General features: G+C 40.8%; 1 protein-coding gene, 1 long non-coding RNA gene and 1 other non-coding gene across 5 annotated transcripts in view; 2 read left to right on the top strand and 1 right to left on the bottom strand.

Moving 5' to 3' along the window:
* Nucleotides 1-10,482, bottom strand: part of BBS5 (Bardet-Biedl syndrome 5) — a 26,565-nt gene extending 16,083 nt beyond the window's left edge. For all 3 annotated transcript variants that reach the window (XM_025460085.3, XM_025460086.3, XM_049106255.1), the window contains exons 1-5: nucleotides 10,350-10,482; nucleotides 7,090-7,172; nucleotides 3,010-3,075; nucleotides 2,085-2,134; nucleotides 1,826-1,953 (exon numbers count right to left, since the gene is read on the bottom strand). In XM_025460085.3, the coding sequence (XP_025315870.1) occupies nucleotides 1,826-1,953; nucleotides 2,085-2,134; nucleotides 3,010-3,075; nucleotides 7,090-7,172; nucleotides 10,350-10,408 (386 nt within the window). In that variant the 5' untranslated portion in view covers nucleotides 10,409-10,482. The remainder of the gene's footprint in view (nucleotides 1-1,825; nucleotides 1,954-2,084; nucleotides 2,135-3,009; nucleotides 3,076-7,089; nucleotides 7,173-10,349) is intronic.
* LOC112668314 (U6 spliceosomal RNA) lies at nucleotides 834-937 on the top strand. Its single transcript, XR_003141644.1, has one exon. It is a non-coding gene; the product is annotated as a U6 spliceosomal RNA (small nuclear RNA).
* Nucleotides 10,396-14,182, top strand: LOC112668058 (uncharacterized). Its single transcript, XR_003141422.3, has 3 exons — nucleotides 10,396-10,536; nucleotides 13,383-13,568; nucleotides 13,895-14,182. It is a non-coding gene; the product is annotated as an uncharacterized LOC112668058 (long non-coding RNA).

Here is a 14,182-nt window from a genome sequence, read left to right as displayed (position 1 = left end):
TATACGAGTTTGTTTATAGGGTGATAGAAATATTCCACAATTGGGTAGTGATAATAGCTGCACAATCTTGTAAGATACTGAAATTATCAAACTTTAAACTTTAAAATTTTGTTACATGAATTATATCTCAAAAAATGTAAACCGTTATGTATATTTGAAAATCATCAACAAGGGCAGCCCGGGTGGCTCAGTGGTTTAGCGCCACCTGTGGCCCAGGGCGTGATCCTGGAGACCCGGGATCTAGTCCCACGTCGGGCTCCCTGCATGGGGCCTGCTTCTCACTCTGCCTGTGTCTCTGCTACTCTCTCTGTGTCTCTCATGAATAAATAAATAAAAATCTTAAAAAAAAAAAAAGAAAAAATCAACAAAATGCAAAATCAAATAACAAACTAGAAAACTGAGAAATAAATTTGCAACATATATGACAGATAAGAGTATAACTTAGAAATTTATCTTTTAAGATTTATTTATTTATTTATGAGAGGCTCAGAGAGAGAAAGGGAGAGACATAGGAAGGAGAAGCAGGTTCCTCACAGGGAGCCCAATGTGGGACCCAATCCCAGATCCTGGGATCATGCCCTGAGCCGAAGGCAGATGCCCAACCGCTGAGCCACCCAGGCATCCCAATTTAGAAATTTATAATAGAAAACTATAAATAGCCAAAAAAAGGAGAAAAATTTCTACATCACTAGTAATAAAGAAATGCAAATTAAAACAGTATATGTATTTCTCTTTGTGAGTATAAATTTGTATATATGTATAATAAGCCTGTCATCTTAGCCAAGCTTTTAAAAAATCATAGTACTTAAGGCTGATTAAAATAAAGAGCTAAGGTGTTCATTGGGCAACACATATACTAAAACTGGAATGATACAGAGAAGATTAGCATCCCCTGTGTGAGGATGACATGCAAATCTGTGAAGTGTTTCATATTTTCTGCAGTTCCCCAGCAAACTACCACCCTTTGTGGATTAACTCGGAGGAAATAATATGAGCACAATGTGCAGAACTGAGTAATGTAATTGTGGTATTTCATTAGAAAAATATTTCTGCAAAGCAATTTAAAACATGTGAATAAGTCTGAATATTTATGTGCAAATATGTCATTTCTACATATCTTAGAAATGAGAAAATGTCAACCTGCATTTCCTTATAGAATTAAAAAAAAGGGGGAGGGGGGCGAAAGTAATGAAAAGAATTTAGCAAAGAGAACAACAGAACTCTTTAGGGAAAATACGTGGGTACGTCTCCTACTGCTAGTAAAATCATCCTTTCTTTTTTTTTTTTTAAAGATTTATTTATCTTAGAGAAAGAGAGAGAGAGAGTAAGGAGGAGGGAAAGTGTGAGAAACTCAAGCAGACTGCACTGAGCACAGAGCCTGACGTGGCGCTCAATCTCATGACCCTGAGATCACGACCTGAGCCAAAACCGAAAGTTGGAGGTTTACTTAACCAACTGAGTCACGTAGGTGCCACTAAAATGATCTTTTTTAATTCATTAATTGAATTATCCAACTTGGTTATCTACACTGAATGAATTCTCTATTTCACTGTAACTACCTTGGTAGTTAATTTAATAGAATCCTCAGTAGAAATTTTTACGAATCTTCAGTAGTCTTATGTATTTTATAAATACTTTCAAAGTACTTATTAAACGATAATGCAATATGTTCTTCTATATATCTTCAGGATGTTGCAATTTCCTGAGCTTGGAAGAAGATAGTACCACACTTATACACTTTATCCTCTGAACCTCTAAATCATAGAATTGATATGATAAAAAATCATATTAAAATTATTCAATAATCCATAAAGTATTACTATACCTGTGTACTGCAATCACAGAAGTAAAAAGTCTAGGACTTCCAGGAACCAAATTTGTAAATATAAACTCAAAACGGGTACTGTTACATTTTGTTAGTATATAAAGAGCTTCAGTTTGGCCTCGTAATTTCTGTAAGGAAAAATTTATTTAGAAGTTCAGATTTCAAGAGCAATTTCTTATTTACAGTGAAAACAAAGTCTAATATCAAATATTTAATGTTTCTTCACTATATATATTTTAATAAGATTTTTCAGACTTACAGAGTTAGCAGTCCTTGTTGTAATGTTCAATATGCAGTTGTAACCGATAGCTAAAATTCAAAAGCAAAGAATTTCAAGAACAGGACATAATAAACTGAGAGGAAAAAAACCCCTCTGTATACAGAACCTTATGTTTTAAAAATTAAATATAAATTACAACTTTAAAACATTTTATGTGGGCAGCCTGGGTGGCTCAGCGGTTTAGTGCCGCCTTCAGCCCAGGGCCTGATCCTGGAGACCAGGGATCGAGTCCCACATCGGGCTCCCTGCGTGGAGCCTGCTTCTCCCTCTGCCTGTGTCTCTCTGCCTCTCCTTCTGTGTCCCTCATGAATAAATAAATAAAATCTTAAAAAAAAAAAAACCATTTTATGAAATTACTCCAAAGTTAAGTTAAATAATTAAAAGAAGTAGAAAGTCAATTCTGCCTCTTTGGACAAATAACATTCACAGTGTGAAAGGAAGTTTGCTTCTCTAAAATCTATATATTTACTGAACATCTTAGCACTATTACCTCAAGAGAAAAAGTTTAGCTTAGCTGGATAATCTCAAATAGTTTTAAAAAATAAGTAAAACAAAATTTAACAATGGAAAGGTTGCAGTTTTATTAGAATTTAGATCTCCCTTCTTTGAAATTAGTTGAAACAGGTCACAGCAAGTTGTCAAAGATAAGCAAAGAACAAAAACCATTCAGTGTAAAAACACTATAATCTCATGTATGTCCAACAGACAAAATGGACAGACTGAGAAACATTTCTTTTGCATAATGGTACAGTCTGTGGTTAGTCTAGGATTGCTAAAGTTTTTATCAATTTAAGTTTTCCATGTATTTCATGATATGGCTTTTTTGGTTATCAAAAGCCACTGTGCAAGTTCACCTGACAAAGCATTTTTTTTCTCTTTAGTGTTATCTAAAAAAGATACTTACAGAGATTGACTCTGGGTAATGCCAAAGAATGCCAGATAATTCGTAAATTTGTTACTAAGAGTCTACCTAAAAGCAAACAAGCAAAAAAATAGGTTACCTAAAGTAAGGACCCATGTTTGCAGTAAAGAAAAAGGTATACGTGGAAATTCTGGCCAGTAACAGCAATAATCCCCACAGATATTTTCATACATTATCCACTGAATATGTTTATTGCTTATATCTATCCTGTGTAAGGTATACAACGCATGATTCAGAATCCCAGAGAAACAAAATCTGTTACGGAAGGGATACAGGTATTCAACGCCAACAGCTTGGTTTGACTCAAATTAACAGAGAAAACTGGGTACTGGATTTTTGTCTTGGTGGAAGTTGTTCTGGGAGTCCTAGCAGGTCAACTGAGAAAAAGCTGGGGACAATATAACTACAAAGCCATTTAGTAAAATCACATTTCTCAAAAGACTTTCATATATACACTAATCTCTGCCACAGCAGTGCTCTCCTGGAGCGCCTGGGTGGCAAAAATAAACTACTGACTAAATAAAAACAAAAAGCTTCTTCACAGCAAAGGAAACAATCAACAAAATTAAAAGGAATCTATGGGATGGGAGAAGATATATGCAAATGATATATCCATTAAAGGGTTAGTATCCAAAATCTATAAAGAACTTGTAAAACTCAACACCCAAAACCCAATAATCCAATTAAAAAATGGGCAGAAGACATGAACAGACATTTCTCCAAAGAAGACATTCAGATGACCAACAGACACATGAAAAGATGTTCATCCTTACCATCAGGGAAATGCAAATCAAAACTACAATGAGACATCACCTCACACCCATCAGAATGGCTAAAATCAACAACACAAGAAACAGCATATGTTGGCGAGGATGTGGAGAAAAAGGAACCTTTGTGCACTATTGGTGGGAATGAAAATTTAGTGCATCCATTGTGGAAAACAGTATGAAGGTTCCTCAAAAAGTTACAAATAGAACTATCTTACAATCCAGAAATCACACTACTAGGTATTTACCCAAAGAGTACAAAAACACTAATTCAAAGGGATACATGCACCTCTATGTTTATAGCAACATTATTTACAGTAGCCAAGATATAGTGTCCATTTACTGATAAATGGATAAAAAAGATGTAGTATATATACATATATATACACACACACAATGGGATATTATTCAGCCATAAAAAAAAGACAATGAAATGTTGTTATTTGCAATGACACGAACGATCTAGAGAATATAATGCTGAGCAAAATAAGTCAGAAAAAGACAAATACTATATGATTTCACTGATGTGGAAGAAACAAAACAAGCAAAGAAAAAAAAATATAGAGAGAGAAACCAAGAAATAAGCTCCTAATTATAGAGAACAAACTGATGGTTACCAAGGGCACAGGGAGGGGTAGGGTGAAACAGGTGATGAGGATTAAGGCATTGCACTCGTGATGCGTACTGGGTGATGTATGGAATTGTTGAATCATCATATTGTACACCCGAAACTAATATAACACTGTTAACTAACTGGAATTAAAATAAAAACTTAAAAAAAAGAAGAAATTCAGACTTAAATCTGTTAACAGTGGATGTGGAGTTGGGATTTAGAATTGGAATTGGAGAGAACTGAAAATTTCTGAGAAGAGAATAATGTGATCATAGCAGTTTGGAAAGCAATGTAGACTGTTTATTTCATTACGTAGTAGCTATGTGACTTTGCAAAACTTAATTAACCTCTCTGTTCCTCAGTTTCGTTATTAAGAAAAAGGTAACAGCATCTGCTTCATTTTTTACTATTGATTTTATTATTATCAAATGATATTACACATATCATATAAAAGATTCAGACACATATTATGTAAAAGATTCAGAACAGTGACTGGCAAAGAGTAAACATTCAAAATGTTAACTATTTTTTCAATATTTGAATTCTTTACAAACCAATTTTTATGATTTATTTTATTATAGATACACTGGTTTATGTTTTGATTACACTATTTCATGTAAGTAACATTATGTCTCCATAACTGGGCTATAAGCCCAGGACACCTTTTGATTCTTTTTGGTATTTGTCTATTAGAGCATTTCAGGAAAAATTATGGAGTGGTAAGTAAAGCCACTGACCAATTCTGATTACCTGTTTTTCTGTTCTTGGTCCTACAAATCTCTAGCATTCTCACGTTGCCTCTTTCTTGCTGAAAGGCTCCATCCTATTGCTATAAACCCAGTGTCCTAGGCATGGACTTTCTCTCCGTCTTACTAACCACCAAAATATAAATTGTCCCTGTTTTTCCTAATCTCGAATACTGAAATATGGCAGTTTCATTCCTATACAGCTTCAATGTACAAAGCTAATCTGGTAATTTCATGTCAGGGTACTTATAGTTGAAATGGATTAAATGTGCTAATCTTTGGGGGTATTTACAGTTTTAACATGCGTCTCCTGAACGTAATGCCTTAATTTGGTCATTTTCAAACTGTTGGAAAGGGAAGGAGAAAGAGGACTAGAAGGCAGGACTGCCCTTCTCATCTCTTCCTCCTCCTCCTCCTCTTTTTTTTTTTTTTTCCCCTACCTTCTTATTAATCAGAAGCTCTGCACACTCCTGTAAAATTCCATTTTCTGGGAATTGCTTCTGAGGTGAGTACACATACAGTTATTTTTATGAATAGGAAGACTTCAGGTACCCACTGTAATGGATACTTGGGGCCAGGGAGGTGATTTGCTCAAAGTGCTAATATAAGATTCTGTACTCAGTGATAGCTGATGAAGTGAAAGATGTTCTATTACCCATTGTCTTTGTCTGGACTGGTGGATGGACTGTCACATAAGCATTTCTGTCAGTCTGTATATGAGAACAACCAAATTTTCCCTTGGCTTCCTTAAATTCAGGTTTGTCAAGATCCAGCCATCTAGAGATTATTATTCCACCCTCAAAGGCCCAAACTAAGATTCTTGTTTGCTGCTAAACCTTCATACCTCACTCTCGCCTGGGCCTGGCCGACACTAGGAAGCATTTTGTAAGTGTGATCTAACCATGCTCTAAGGATGGGCCCTTGCCATTGACAGGATCTGCCTTAGCTAGTGGTGATGATAGTTTCCCTTCACAGGGATGAGAGGCCCACAACTAAACCTGCTGCTCACGCAACACCCCAGAGGAGACCAGGAGAAAGACCCAGAGACCAAGTGGCCATTTGAAAGGCCGCAGTGAGCATGTTTTCCCAATAAGTGTTATTGTGCAGTCTCTAGGATTCACTGATCCTTCTTACCTGAAAGAAGTCTGCTCCTTTCCACTCACTTACTCTTCTCTTCAATTTAAGAGGTTTATGACCTTTCCCCTAAAAAATACCTCTTCAGATATATGAGGCTGCACACTCATCCCCTATGTTTTTCCAAAAACGACATTAGGGATGCTGACAAGACCTGGTCACTGGACATTGGCTCCATGTGCAGCCGCTGTATGCAGCCTGAACTCTTTCCAAAGCTCTAGCCTTTGGGAAATTTGGTTTGAGAGGACTCTAGAGTCCAACTCTGGCTTCTGCTCAGTGACATATACAGATGTCTCCTAGGACTTTTCAGTGCTACAAACAGACGTCACAGTACAGCACTAAATTTGTTCTCTACATGTCCATCTCCAGGTATCAGTACTGGTGGATTGTGAATTACTCTTGGATTTCTTAAAAGGAAGTACGGGTCCAGGTAGCAGAGCTATGACCTAACTTATGTTCCACTACCTCATATTCTTTCTGGGGGGAGGCAGATTCAAAAGACAGATCCCTTACAAACAGGGATCCTGGAGTTTTAACAGTTAAATTGGAGAAAGCTGATGTCAAAACTGGGACTTCCTGAAGGACCAAAGTTCTTAGGAAGAACCTGTATTCCCTGGCTATGGGTTTAATACCTACCCTTTCTCCTGTTTAAATCTGAGAAAAGTGTTATGTGGATTCAGCTCTTTCACTGTCACAATTACATTTACATATGCTGCTGTTTCATAGCTTATTCTCCAGGTAATATGATTTAACATTTGTAAATCAAACAAGAAATATAAAACATATTAGGAAATATACTCACCTCTATCCCCATTATTTCCTTTGGTGTCTTCAATTGAATCTAAACAATCAATAAGGACTTCTCCAGGTCTTGTTTTCATTTGTCTAAAATAAATACCAAGGCTTTAATAGCTACAACTATATCCACTTACAGTCTAGTTAGGGAGAGAAGAGACATTTGCATATAAAACAGCCAGCAGTAATAGATGATACAGTACCAAATGTTCATGCATCTGAAAATAAGATCTTGAGAACTTCAAGAATCCTAGTGGAACCTGAAGTGACCAGGGACATATAGAGAAGTTAAAATTAGGAGAGGTAGGATTTGGAGAAATAAGAGAGAGGGAGGAAAGTCCATGATTAAAGACCAGAAAAAAGAAATGATAAGCAAATGTGGGAAGATGGTCCTGGCTAGGGAAGAAAAGCAATGTTAAGAGGTAGTGAGAAATATATGCCACTACCTCTGAAAGCCAGTTGGACAGGTATGGGCCTTGTCCCGTGGACAGTGGAGAACCCTCAGAGCTTCTGAGTAGAAGAAAGGAGGTTGGGCAGTTATGGAAGGAAGAAGTTAAAGCAAAAGCATTGTCAGGACTTGGTAAACAATTAGATACAAGGAGTAAAACAAAATAAAGAGTGAAGAAGAGTTTGTGGTCTGATAGAATGCATTCCAAACAAACAAAACCCCCAAACAAACAAAAACCTAGTACAATATGTGGTAGAGCTTTTAAAGACATTCTCCATAGAGCTGACTCATTATTTATTGAAAATACAGAGATAATCATAATACACCTTCCCTGCTTAAGAGTCTCCCATGTCATCCCACTACCTAGAGAATGAAGTGCAGGTACACCTGGGTGGCTCAGCGATTGAGCGTCTGCCTTCAGTCCAGGGCATGATCCTGGAGTCCCCAGATCGAGTCCCACATCGGGCTCCCTGCATGAAGCCTGCCTCTCTTTCTGTGTCTCTCATGAATGAATAAATAAAATCTTATATATATATTTATTTTTTTTAAGATTTTATTCATTTGTTCATGAGAGACAGAGAGAGAGGGAGGCAGAGGGAGAAGCAGGCTCCATGACTGGGCCCGATGCAGGACTCGATCTTGGGACCCTGGGACCACACCCTGGGCGGAAGGCAGGGGCTGAACCGCTGAGCCACCCAGGGATCCCCATAAAATCTTTAAAAAAAATAAATAAATAAAATGAAGTGTAGAATCCTCAGCCAAAGATTTTATAGTTTGGCTGCTCTACCTTTTTTTTTGGGGGGGGGTCAGCCAAACTTTTTATAGTTTGGCTGTTTTTTTTTGTTTTTTTGTTTTTTTTTTTTTTAAAGATTTTATTTATTTATTTGAGAGAGAGCTAACAGGAGCAGGGTCAGTGAGGAGGAGGGACAGATTCCCCACTGAGCAGGAAGCCTATGGTGGGGCTGGATCCCAAGACCCTGAGATCATGACTTGAGATGAAGGCAGACACAGCCTACTGAGCCACCCAGGCATCTCCGTTTAAACTAGTTTTTAAAATTGTTTTCCTTGTGGTACAATATATAAAATAAAAGTTGCTATTTTAACCATCTTAAAGTATACAATTCAGGGGTACTAATTATATCGGTAATATTGTTGCTCTACCTGTTTGTTCCTCCATCCTCTACCTGTCAACCCTCCCTTCTAGCCAATGACATTTATACTTCCAAGACTCGCTCCTAATGTTGTTGTTTTCCTGGAATACTCTCCTGACAAGGCCCTGCCCAATTATCAGGGTTGAACTCAAATATTATTTCTTCTTTAAGGCCTTTCCCAGGCAGAATGAACTATTCTGTTTCTATAATACCCTAGCTTTCTGTTCATTTTTTTCAGGATGGTATTTACCACATTTAAAAATAGCTGTCTATATATATCTCCTGCACTAAAATGTGGGTGTGTGTGTGGGGGGGGGCGGGTAGGTAACAACTATCATTTTTTGTATCTCTAGATATCAGCACAGTAACTAGCACATAGTAAGCACTTGATAAGTATTCAACAAAATGGAAATGTTCATGAAATGGGCCTTTGCTTGGATTACGAACCCTCCAAGAATAATAGAAAAAGTCGTAGGATGTGTGCAATATGTAAGCATCGTGTATAATTTTATAAATTCCCTTCTCTCACAACTTCTTAAAGGGTCTAAGACCATGTTAGTATTACATCATCTAGCCACAACTAAGCCTGATAAATTATTTCATTTTCTAAGGTTTGGGTTATTATAAGGAATCATAAGAAGCGGGCAAGAAGCTTTATACCATTAACCTGAAGAACCTTAGCTTCACTGTTTTCCAACAGTTAATATCTCAACGGGGGTGGCTCAGGGGTTTAGCGCCGCCTTCAGCCCAGGGCCTGATCCTGGAGACCCGGGATCGAGTCCCAGGTCGGGCTCCCTGTATGGAGCCTGCTTCCCCCTCTGCCTGTGTCTCCCTCCCTCATGAATGAATGAATGAATGAATGAATAAATAAATAAATAAATAAATAAATAAATAAACAAACAAACAAATCTCAATGGGCGGGAATCCCCTGGTCTTTGAGTAGGGGTATTTTAAGTAGTCTCTCTTTAAAGCATGAAATTAAGGAAAACAAAACAAAAACAAAAAACCATCCTAGGATTTCTGTTGAAGAGGCTTCAAAAGGTAGTAGCTCCTTCTCCCTACCGGTGACCGAAATGAAGTTTATGGTGAGGAAATTTGGAAAACGCTTATTCCCACCTCCCTAGTTTTACAGACAAAGCGGCTCAAGCTTAAGAACGGCGAGGCCTGTGTGTGCCTGTGCGTGTGCAGCGGTTTAGCGCCGCCTTCGGCCCAGGGCGTGAGTGACCCTGGGGACCCGGGATCGAGTCCGGCGTCGGGCTCCCTGTGTGGAGCCTGCTTCTCCCCCTGCCTGTGTCTCTGCCTCTCTATGTCTCTCATGAATTAATAAATAAAACCTTAAAAAAAAGGGCGGGGGGGATTGGCGAAGCCTGAGGGCCCACGTGTACGTCGCTCTTCAGAACCGGGGTGCGGAGGCCCCGCCGAGCGCTCCTCCGCCCCCGGAGCTGGCACCCGCAGCCCTACGAGATGGCCCCGGGCGCAGGGCCTCAGCCTCCCGACAGGAGCGAGGCCGGGCTCGCCGCGACCCAGGGGCATCCCCTCAGCGGCCGGGCCCCCCGCCGAGCCGACAGCCACCTCCTCCCGCTCTCGCGAGCGCCGTGAGCTGTGGGGGCGCAGGCTCCTCCCGTAACCGCGCTGCGGCGCCCCCTGCAGGCCCCGGGAGCGACTCACTGCGAGGAGACGTCGAACCGGACGTCCCGGTCCTCCCAAAGCGCGTCCAACACCGACATGACGACCGAGGCCCGACGCCGGCCGTGACCGCCGCGGCGGAGGCCGAGGGGCGTCTCACCGGCTCCCAGGCAACGGGCCGCCTCTGTCGCGCCGTCTACGGCGGGCGCCGAGATCCAAGCTTCCTGAGGTACGGCGCGCGCTTTCCCGGGCCCTGTCGCGTCCCTAAGCGGATTTGAGGCTCCGGGAAGCCCGGCTGGCCCCGGCCCAGCGGCGTGCTTGGGCGCTGAGTGACTTTCCCAGCCTTCAAACACACATCCTTAAGCCCTTCCACCCTCTTCCCCCATTTTGCTATAGTCAAGAAATTTAGACTTAAACTCTTAATTCTTACCCCCCCCCCCCCCCCACAACGCCATCAGGTCCTGCACATCTCCTGCCTTCATTCCTGCGACGCAGGGTCCCCTTTCCCTGCCTGCAACTCTTTCCCCAGGTCTCTGCGTGGCCTGACCTCTGTGGCAACTCCGATGTCAACCGAGGCGGCCCCCGGCCTTGCGGTCACCGTACCTGAGCACCCCCAGGACAGGGCCCGATACTCCAGCTCGCTTTCCACAGGAGCTGGCACTCAGAAACTTTTCGAACGAATTAAAACGCCTTCCTTCCATCACCTTATTATTTTTTTTGAAGAATTTTATTTATTTTTTCATGAGAGACACGCAGAGAGAGAGAGGCGGAGAAGCAGGCTCCCCACGGGAACCCACGCAGGACTCGAACCCAGGACCCCAGGGTCAGGACCTGAGCCAAAGGCTGATGCTCAACCACTGAGCCACCCAGGTGCCCCCCTTCCCTCAGCTTATGACAGTTCTTTAAAGTATGATCTAGGGATCCCTGGAGTTCCTTAGGATCCTTTCCGGACGCCTACAGCGTCAAAATATATGCACAAGAGCATGAAGACATTCTTTGCCTTCATAACTTATTTATTCGTTGGATGTACAGTGGCGTTTCCCAGAGGCCATATGATGTGTAATTGTATGTGGAAGCAGGTATGAGAATCTAGCTGTCTTCCATTAAGCCAGACACGAAAAAGATCTGCAACACTGTAAAACGATGGTACTCTTCCCACATTTTGGGGGGACAATATCATTTTAAAAAATGTTATGTATGTTAACGTATAATGAGTTTTTTACTTTTTAATGAATCAATAAATGAAGTTTTATTTTATTTTTTGAATTTATTTATTCATGAGAGACACACACAGAGAGAGAGAAAGGCAGAGACACAGGCAGAGGGAGAAGCAGGATCCATGCAGAGAGCCCTACACGGGCCTCTATCCTGAGTCTCCAGGGTCAGGCCCTGGGCTGAAGGCAGCGCTAAACCACCAAGGCACCCGGGCTGACCCAAATGAAGTTTTAAATGTCTTATCAAACATCAATAGATAGGGGATCCCTGGATGGCTCAGTGGTTTAGCGCCTACCTTCGGCCCGGGTCGTGATCCTGGAGGCCCGGGATCAAGTCCCACGTGGGCTCCCTGCACGGAGCCTGCTTCTCTCTCTGCCTCTCTGCCTCTCTCTCTCTGTGCCTCTCATGAATATATAAATAAAATCTTAAAAAAAATCAATATATAGAAATGATATAAACAAAAGATCTTTCAGGTCCTCAATAATGTTTTTAAGGGTATAAAGGAGTCCTGAAATCAAAGGTTTGATAACTACAGCTTTAAACTATCTAGAGCTCCTCTGTGTTAGGCTCTGTGCCAAATCCTGGAAATGTGAAAGACCATAGGAATTTTTCTCAGGTTGAAGAAAATAATGGAGACAAAGGAACATATAAGGCGGCCCCCCAATGAGCCATGCCCTTGTATAATCCTCCCTCCTGAGGTGTGGACAGAACCTGTGACTTGCTCCTAGCCAACAGAATATGGCAAAGGTGATGGGATGTACAAGCGATGGGGTATCATTCCCACGATTATTTTGTTATGTAAGACTTGATCTTAGCTGCCTGGAGCAGGACTCTCCTGCTTGCCTTGAAGAAGCCAGCTGCTATGATACAGCCTTTAGGGCCAGCAACCTCAGTTATATAAGTGCAAGGAATGGGAATTTGTCAACAACCTAAATGAGCGTGGAAGCAGATCTTACTGCAGTAGAACTTCTGATAAGCTCTTTGCTCCAGGAAATATCTGGATTGCAGCCTGGCATGACCATAAGCAGAAAACCTAGATAAGCCATGCTTGCAGTTCTGATCTACAGAAACAGGGAGACAATAAATGTCTGTTATTTTAAGCTGCCAAGTTGGTGGTCATTTGTTATATGCGACAACAGAGTACTAACACGGGTTGTAGAATCAGGGATGGTGCTACTCTAACAAATCACAGGGGCTAGGACCCAGCTAAATTCTCTTAGGAAGCAGGCTGATCAAATTCTTCACCTACAAGTATGTGCTGCCTTTCATGAAAAGGCAAGGATGGAAGTTTTAAACCGAAATATCTCTGAACTGTTCTTCTATACTGGGCCCACCATTGTATGATGGGAGTGTTGGGGACAGACAAGTGATCTTCTTGGTTTCCCAGGTCTGCCAGGAGGAGTTGTGCTTCAGGGGAGTGTGCTTAGTGGGTTAGACCCAGGAGCATTATTTGCAGCAGGTATAGACGATTTAGATGATGAGATCATGGATTTTGAGCAGATGGTATAATAGGATGAGAAGGAACCTGGGGAGGGAGCTAATTTTTTTTCCTTTGGGAGGGGCATGGGTGGTTGTGTGCCAGAGGACAGGCTGTGGGAGGCAGAATTCTGAACGGCCCCTAAGATTCCTGTCCTCCTTATATGCATGCTGTATCTAAATCCCGTCCCTGGAGCGAGGAAGAGCCTATGAATATAATAGGATATCAACCCTGTCATGAGATTCTGTTACTTGGCAAAGATGAGATTTTGCAGATATGATTAATGTCCTTTGAATTTATCCAAGAGGGAGGCTATCTGTCGTGAGCCTGGCCTTATCAGGTGAAACCTTAAGGAGATTTTTCTGCTGGATTTGTTGAAATAGCGGCCAAGCTGTGAGAAAGCCTCATGGCTAGGAGCACAGGACAGCCTCTAGGAGCTCGGAGAACCGGCAAGAAAACAAACTCCAGCCATCTAACCATGAGGAACTGAATTCTGCTAACTGAAATGAGCCTGGAATGGAACCCCAAGCCTCAGATGAGATCACGTCCTGCTGACACCTTGATTTCAGGTGAGACCCTAAGCAATGACCCAGCCCAGACTCCTGACCTGCAGAAACTGTGAGACAATAAATTTGTGTTGTTTTAAATTTCTAAGATTGTGTCAATTTATTGTGCATCAATAATTATTTCAAATCACAGAAGGACTTTTATAATGAAGACTGAAATGAAGACCTACTTTTCAATGTGCTGGAACTTCATATATTTTGTTTTCCAGACCTTCTTTTTCTCCTGCTTTTGTAGAGAAAGTTTTGTGTGCATGTGTGTGTGTTTACTTTTTAAATAAATTTTTTCTGAAGTATAATTTACATACAAAAAATATATCTATTTTATTTAGGTGTGCTCTTCAGTGAATTTTAACAAGTGTATGCATCCATGTAATCACTCCCATAATGAAGCTACAGAACATTTCTGTCACTCTGAAAAGTTTCCTTGTGCCCCTTTGCAGTCAACTCCAGATCCTGGGAAATCACTTGTTTGCTTTCTATTACTATAGATTGTTTTTCTTTGTCATTATTTTATTATGTAAAATAATTATGTAAAATTTGCCATACTGTAAACTAATTTTGAATGTTCTAGAATTTTATATAAATGGTATAATAAATCACATATATATACTATGTAA

This window comes from Canis lupus, chromosome 36, assembly GCF_003254725.2.
Source record: "Canis lupus dingo isolate Sandy chromosome 36, ASM325472v2, whole genome shotgun sequence".
Classification (NCBI taxonomy): domain Eukaryota; kingdom Metazoa; phylum Chordata; class Mammalia; order Carnivora; family Canidae; genus Canis; species Canis lupus.
The sequence above is the reverse complement of the archived record's forward strand: the minus strand, read 5'-3'. Positions and strand labels throughout refer to the sequence as shown.